Source organism: Triticum aestivum, chromosome 3B (assembly GCF_018294505.1).
Source record: "Triticum aestivum cultivar Chinese Spring chromosome 3B, IWGSC CS RefSeq v2.1, whole genome shotgun sequence".
Lineage (NCBI taxonomy): Eukaryota > Viridiplantae > Streptophyta > Magnoliopsida > Poales > Poaceae > Triticum > Triticum aestivum.
Window position 1 is genome coordinate 440,006,806 of NC_057801.1, and position 7,809 is coordinate 440,014,614.

The window sequence follows — 7,809 nt, forward strand, 5'->3', positions numbered from 1 at the left end:
CGACATGGGCGTGTCGCATCATTGGAGTGCAGGAAGGCGGGTTCCAGGGATCGATGGATGTCAGTGTCACCCGCGATGAGGTTGCTGCCGCTGCAACATTCACACCGACGTCCCTCGCCCTCGCCGTCCTGATCGACTGCCTCGCTACCCTTGCCGGTGACGTGAAAGTCAACCAATAGAAAAGGAAACTCACAAGGTCAATGAGTAGTGGAGCGGCGGCGGCGGTTCCTCCAATGGCGCACCGTGCTCCCACCCCGTCCCCATCCTGGCGGGCGAGCTCCCAGCACGTACGCCATCCCGGCGGCCGTGCTCCCACGACCAGGACTGCAGCCACAACGACCACGAGGCGAATGAGGAGTAGAGCGGCGGCGGTGAAATTTCTCAGGTCTGGAGAGAGAGACGTGATTGGGAGCGACGTGGGGGAGAATGGGGCGTGGTGGATGTGGGTTCATGACTTTGTGGGATCTTTCTTTCCGAACGTGGCTGGAGCCTGGAGGATCGATGGGCTGGGTTGGAGGGAGGGTTGCACAAGGGAAAAAAACCCGGCCTTGTCTCGTTGGATGCGTGGTGTCCTACGAGGGATGGAGAGGAGATCTAACAAAGGGATGTGGTGAACCATCACGACGACGACAGGTTCTCCAACCGCTCATACGATCTCCACCGATCGCATGACAGGTCGTAGTTCGCTCTGTCATCAAACCCTTCGTACAGGAAGAGGCATGGGACCGCGCATATGACCGCAGCCTTATTCATGACGGGTAGGGCCAATTGCACAGAACGGCAGTAACTAGGGACACACTCACCGGTGGACCACTACCTGGAGAATACTCTGTCTCACTGCCCAAGTGGCAGAAACGGTCAACACCGGCGCACGGCCGAGCTGGTGCACCATGCCCAAAAAAATCGCACGCCCGGTGCCGCCGCACGGTCGCTGCCGCGGCGCGGGGTGAGGCGAGCGCGCGCCGAGCTCATGGCTGTACGCCCGCGCCGCTTCCCCGCACGCAACCGCCTCGCGCCTCCTCCTCTTCTTAAGTCTTAACGCTGCCCTCCCTCCATCAGTCCACTCCCCTCAACCCCCCCTCCTCCTCCTCCACCGCAACGGAACCATGGCTCTCGCGGCCGCCGCCGTTGCCGCCTCGCGCCCCTCCCCGACCGGCTTGCCCCGCCCGTTATGCCGCGCCACCGTGCATCCGTGCCGCCCTCGGCGGTTCCGGCTGGAGGCGAGCTTGTCGGCCTCCACGCCGGCGCCCGCGCCGGCGACAGCGGACGAGGGGGCCGCTGCGGGGACGTGCCCTGTGATCAGGTTCGACATGGCCGACTTCACTGTCGCCGACCGCGTCAGCGTCGGGCTCCACGGACGGGTTGGTGTTAGCCCCCACTGATTCACTCTCCCACGCACTAATTCGGTCGCGCTTCTCCCTTGTTGCTAATAATCGGCGATTTGCCTTTTCCACTACAGTCCGATGAGATGATCTTCGAGGCCACAGTGCGCGATCCTAGCAGGTCGGTCAGCGGCATGGAACACACTGGACAGTACGAATTCTTTGAACCCACAATCATTACCTTTTTTTTAATTCAGTGAGCTGTACGGGTCGACGGTGGTGTTGCGGCAGCTGACTAGCTCACAGGCGAAGCGGAGGGGCCGCCGCGCCCTAGAGGTGGCTTTTTTTTCCTGTTAAATTCTGGTGCTGTTTAGCCATCCGAGGCGGTGCACAAACCGGTCTGACGCACTCTCATAGGTCGTCACCATCATCTTTCACCATTCCATCTTCAGAACAGGTATTGACGCATCGACCTTGACAGGCCTGCCATCGACGCCGCCACGGCGCCAAACAGCGCCACCGCCCTGCGCTCGTCCATCCAGACACATATGTCTTCGAGATCCAGCTGCACCATGCCGCCAAAACTCGTCGTCTTCACGCGGTAGATGACACGCCGCTCCACCTGCGAACCTCCGCACCACCGCCACTGCCTCTTGCCACCTGGATCCCACCGCCAGAACAGTCCTCTCCCGAACACCCAAGCCTCCCCAGACGACGCCTTCATGAAGGGTACGAAGCGCAAGTCATCGCCACCGTCCAGTCACGCGGATTCGGATTTTGGACTTTCACCCGGGAGGGGGGGCCAGGAGACGGAATTAACCACATTGCACCACACACCAACTTCTCCTACCCAAACGGCGCCCCCATGGAGTTAACGACACGGAGCGCCGCCGCCGCCGCATCCGCAAGGGATAACAGGAATTAACCTTGGATCGGAGAAGAGGGGGTGGGGAGAAGGGATCTCGCCGATGCCTCCAGGGAGGGAAGCAGCGCCAGCAGGCGGTGTCACCGACGTGGATGGCCAAGCCACCAAAGGATTTCTCCCGAACCCAACTCACACCACCGTGCCCAGCCACCATCAGCCCGATGAGACAAGATCACCGACGCGAGAGCCGGCGGGAAGTGGACCAGATGGAGAACTTCAGATCTGACGCCAGGAGAACCGTCGGAGCAGACCGCCGGCCGCATAACGAACCGCGCCTGCCATCGCCCCCGTCCAAGCTGCCTAGACTAGCCTCTCACCGCAACCCCAGCCGCCAGCACCAACGACGGACGAGGCCCGCCCAGGCCCATCGGCCCTACAGGCCCGCAGGGGCCAGGCTCGCCGGACGTCGCCTCGGAGCCCCATGGCCGGCCGGACTAGCCACCGTAGGGCGAAGGGATGTTGACGAGCCACCGCCTCGCTGCCGAAGGCGCCGCTGCGCCGGGGAAGACCACCGCGGGCCAAAGCCCAGATCGCACCCTCTCCCAGGGCGAAAGGGCCCCGCTGCCGCCGTCCTTGGCTGCGGCTCGGACTTGGCCGGCACCAGCCTCAAGCGGCGGCGAGGGGTCGAAGATGTATGAGGCCCGGCGGAGCGCTCGCATTCGCCCTTGAGTCGCCCACGCGGGGCGACGCGAGGGTACCGTTTACATGAAGATAACATTCCTGTTTCATCATGATTTTGCATCAGCGTGTATTAATCATTTCCGTTTAACCGTGTATTCATAGTTTGATTTGCTGACATAAGTGAGATCGTGCTCAGAACAACTCTGAAGTATATTTTCCCTCTATGTGTTGATTGATGACAAAAGTACTATGTCATCCTACTCTGTGCTTTTTCTGAATCATCCATATGAAAAGAATTAGCTGCTGTCTCAGATAATAGTAGGTGAGGCGTTCCGATCAAGCCATTCCTCGTGTAAATAACTGAGTACGACATTTGAGCTGCATTCTTTAAGCATGCCGGTGTACATAAGTGCACTTGTATCACTTGCCACATGTGTATTCGTCTTTTTAAGGTACAAAATATTTGAATTGAAAACCTGACCCCAGGTTCCACTGATGAGATGGAACCAGGGAGTTATCTCCTTGTTTATGTGAAAAAAATAAATTTTAATCAAACCAGACCATAAAGGTAATGTGTGATTAAAACCCTGCAAAGTTTGCACATTCTGTGTGTCCCAGTGTTCCGTAGCTTTCATTTCATCTAAAGTTAAAACAGTCGATCAATTTCGTGTTTTCTTCATCTTTTTTAGGTTGGTATTCTTGGGAATGCTGTTGATTTTCATGACAATGACCCCAGCAACAGTGCAGTAGCAAGTAACAATGAGAGGCGGAAAATGATGATAGCATTTGACATGAGGTAGGTTTGGGAGCTTCTGTTTACAGTTAACAGTAGTTAATATGTACACATATATACTAGTATTAGATAAAAAGTATTAAACTGTTTTTCTCTAGATGCGCGGGCTTCATAATGGCAAAGATGGTTTTGAGAGAGCTCATGGATTCATCGACATTCCAAAAATTCAAGTCATTCTTGAATAAGGTTTGTCTTGTGCATCTTTTTGAGTTATATCGTTTCCGCCATATTTTATTCCCTCCTTTTCTCACAAATATTTGTGTTCGTCATTGTATTACAGTTTAGCACTTTGCATTCTAACCCTGAAGGTTCAGGCTGCTATTTGGTAAAATTTGCATGGAAATAAAGAAAGAAGTTGGGGAAATACCATCCTAAGCTAATAATAAGGCATATTTAATGAAAACATGGCCCCCATTTCTTGTCGAATACACATATTTTTCGTTAAAAATAAAAGGACAAAATAGCTATATAATTACAAAGTCACAAGGACAAGGACAAGGACATGTCGTTCCTTAAGGTATTCTACCAATTATACAAACTAAGCAGATAGTGCCTCATTCCCTTCTGGCGGTCGGGCATGCCAACATGGACTTCATAATGTTTAATTAATATTGGAGATTTCATGTTGCTAAGTCTTCTGTTGCAAGATCGTGGATGTCCTTTTGACTTTATTTTATATTCTGTTTGTTTGAGATTTAACACCACATGTTTTTGCAAGCGATTTCAACTCTGTAAGTTTCTAGAAATATCAATGGTGGAACTAAAAAAGCTATGACTTCATGATCAGTATCTCATATTGCAGGGGAATGATCCATCATGTCTGCGTGAGTTCCTTTTACCGATTCTAAGCCAAAATTCTCCATCTGGGAATATTGGTCTGCAGGTAAGAATTTGTATTTACGGTATTACCGTCGGCATATTATTTCTTGAAGTTGTCTGATGATATTGGGGTTTACTCTTGCTATTTCTTAGATGCTAGATAGGCACTGGGGTGCTGGCTGGAATCTTTTGGCCTTATTACTGGCAACAAAATCTGACAAAAGGATAAGGTAAGACTAGTCCTACTGTTGGTAAGCTAAAGTTGCAGATTTAGAACAGATTTGGTTCTACATTAGATGAATAATTGGAAATTTTCACTTTGCTGTATCGACTTAATTTACAGTTGTGTCGATGCACTGCGTCACCCCTTCCTTTGTGGACCTAAATGGCGTATAAGTCCAACAGTGAATGTCGTACGCTGGGGCTTGGGCTCTACTGCTGTCCGCCTGGCTGAAGATTATATTTATGGGCATCATCAGGTATTATTTTTCTCGCAAAAAATGGATGACTCAAGCTGCATCTCCATCCAAATGTTCACAAGATGCTTGAGTGTCAATCCAAAATGAACCTGATATTTTTACTGAAAGCTATCATTTGTTTGTTACCTGTATGAAGAAGTATGGCAGAACTCCAGTTAACTTATTAAGCTTCCTTTACCATGTTTACAGCGTAGACGGTTAGCATATTTCATTGAGTTGATGGAGGTGCTAAACCCTAATTCAAGTACAGAGGTAATTGTTCCTGCTCCAAGTCCTGACAATTATGAATACCATGAGAGGTGAATTTTGTTCTGAGCTAATTGCTTACATGGGGCATAGTTACTAGTTTCTTCATTACATCAATTGTTAGGGTGTATGTGTGATAAGTTCACTTGATATATTCGTTACATTCTGAGTGTGTGTGTCCTCAGTATAAGGAAGTCGAGAGAGATCATATATTTTGTATATGTGATGGTTCTACTTAAGTCGGTATCAATCTATTTTCATTTATTTCATATATTCCTTTCTGCTTGTGTTTGCTCAGAATTGGCTTCGCCTCCTACCTGGTCGCTGGTGCCTCTTATACTGCACCGGAAGGCACATCGGCCTAACACTTCGTCAGCCTATCCCCAGAGTCTTCATCAGTGATGCGTTCCTCACATTCGCCGAAGCCCCAGAATCTGTGAATCCCATTTTATCTCTGACCTCAGATATTGGTTTCAAAATCATGCCGGAATCCGACTGGCCCCACGACAAATCTGGAACCGAAGGAAATCTGTCAATTACCACATCGGCAAGGATAACTCCTGGGAGGATTTACACCAATGCCGAGGATGGTAAAGAGAGTAGTAGCAGGATTACATCTTCCAGATATCTTGGTGGTAAATGGGGAAAAGCCGCAAAGATGAAGGAGCTACCAGCCAGCCTCCCCACCGCTAGCGTTAACGTGGATGAAGACGAAGTCGACGTGTCCATGAGTTGCGGCTCAACTTTGAACGTCAAGTCTGCACGCAATGTGCTGCAAGAGGTCCGTACGCAGACGCCACCGGAGATGTTCGATCTGTCAAAGATTGTCTGCGGTACATACATTGATTCAAGGTTGATGGTTCTTCGCGGTGTTAATGGGTCGGCTTTACTTTTCGTTAGATCAAACCGTACGTCTGACCCATGAGGAGCATATTTGTAACCCATTGTCTCCTGTGGCATTCTTGTATCTGTAGGTGTACATTATTCATTTTTAGCAAGTGTACATAATAAAGGTTCTAGGGAAAAAATCAGAGTGTTATGTTAAAAATGTACTTCCTTCGTCCCAAAATAAGTGTCGCTGCTTTAGTACAAAATTTGTACTAACTAGTATTAATTTGTGTCACTTATTTTGGGACAGAGGGAGTAGTATATTACATAAACTGAGAGGGTTCTACACAATCTTGAGAAAGGGACTTTTTTTCTCTAGAAACACACATGATGTTATCCATACTCACAACCATTGCAGGTACACAGCTTTGGATCCGTGATCCACGAAATTAAATTACAAAGTAACTTCTACAACTAAGAGATACAATAAAATATCCTGGAGGCTTCCCGACTGTTTACTACTTCCCGACTGTCTATTACTACAAGGTTGGCCTGGCTCCAACAAGGAAGGGGTGATGATGGCGGTGCGCCTTCGGCTCACTCCAGTGTTTGTAGTCCTCGTTAAGTGGTCCACGAATCTAGTTGTAATTTTTATTATCTTTGGTGTTATTTGGATTGCCGTGATTGAAAATGAATATATTAAAAGTTTCCCATGCAAAACAAAAATACCATCAAGACTGCAGTCGGATGAGAATAGCAGTATTCAATTGCCTATCCAAAAGATGGGGAGTCATGAGCAATGAACGCACTTGGACATGGGATGATTCTGTAGTGCAAGTCGTCGAACCACAAAATTACCATAATGTAAATGAAATATTCGAACTCCATAAAAAAACAAAAGCAACATGACACAATAACATAAACTCGTCATATTTGAATAATCATCTGTACGAAAACACATGCCTCTCTAGCCTATGGCACTGCCACAAAGAACAGAGTTAATTGTTGAAAATCGCCACGTTTGTAGCTAGGATATGTTGGGGAACGCGGTAATTTTAAAAAAATTCCTACGATCATGCAAGATCTATCTAGGTGATGCATAGCAACGAGGGGGAGAGTGTGTCCACGTACCCTCGTAGACTGAAAGCGAAAGCGTTATGACAACGTGGTTGATGTAGTCGTACGTTTTCACGATCCGGCCGATCCTAGCACCGAAGGTATGGCACCTCCGCGATCTGCACACGTTCAGCTCGGTGACGTCCCACGAACTCTAGATCCAGCTGAGGTCGAGGATGAGTTCCGTCAGCACGACGACATGGTGACGGTGATGATGATGCTACCGGCGCAGGGCTTCGCCTAAGCTCCTCAACGGTATGATCGATGTGTGTAACTGTGGAGGGGGCACTGCACACGGCTAAAAGATCAACTAGTGTGTTCTAGGGTGCCCCCGTATATAAAGAAGCAAGGGGGGAGGCTGGCCGGCCCCTGTAGGGGGCGCCCCAAGTAGGATTCCTACTAGGAATCCTATTCCTAGTAGGTTTGCAACTTGGGGAAGGGAGGGGGAAGGAAGGAGAGGGAGAGAGGGAAGGCAAGGGGGGCGCCACCCCCCCTTCCTTGTCCTATTCGGACTCAGGGGGAGGGGGCGTGCAGCCTGCCCTGGCCGGCCCCTCTCTCTCCACTAGGGCCCATCGAGGCCCATTAGTTCCCCGGGGGGTTCCGGTAACCCTCCGGCACTCTGGTTTTATCCGAAACTTCTCCGGTACACTTCCGGTGTCC

General features: G+C 49.9%; 1 protein-coding gene across 1 annotated transcript; it reads left to right on the top strand.

Moving 5' to 3' along the window:
• Window positions 1-943: 943 nt before the first annotated feature.
• LOC123067525 (probable plastid-lipid-associated protein 14, chloroplastic) lies at window positions 944-6,319 on the top strand. Its single transcript, XM_044490282.1, has 11 exons — window positions 944-1,361; window positions 1,460-1,503; window positions 1,580-1,658; window positions 2,711-2,941; window positions 3,558-3,664; window positions 3,760-3,847; window positions 4,464-4,544; window positions 4,634-4,710; window positions 4,824-4,959; window positions 5,149-5,211; window positions 5,504-6,319. Exons 1-11 carry the CDS (start codon window positions 1,107-1,109, stop codon window positions 6,128-6,130), a joined length of 1,788 nt encoding a protein of 595 aa, XP_044346217.1. The 5' UTR covers window positions 944-1,106; the 3' UTR covers window positions 6,131-6,319.
• The last annotated feature ends 1,490 nt before the right edge of the window (window positions 6,320-7,809 follow it).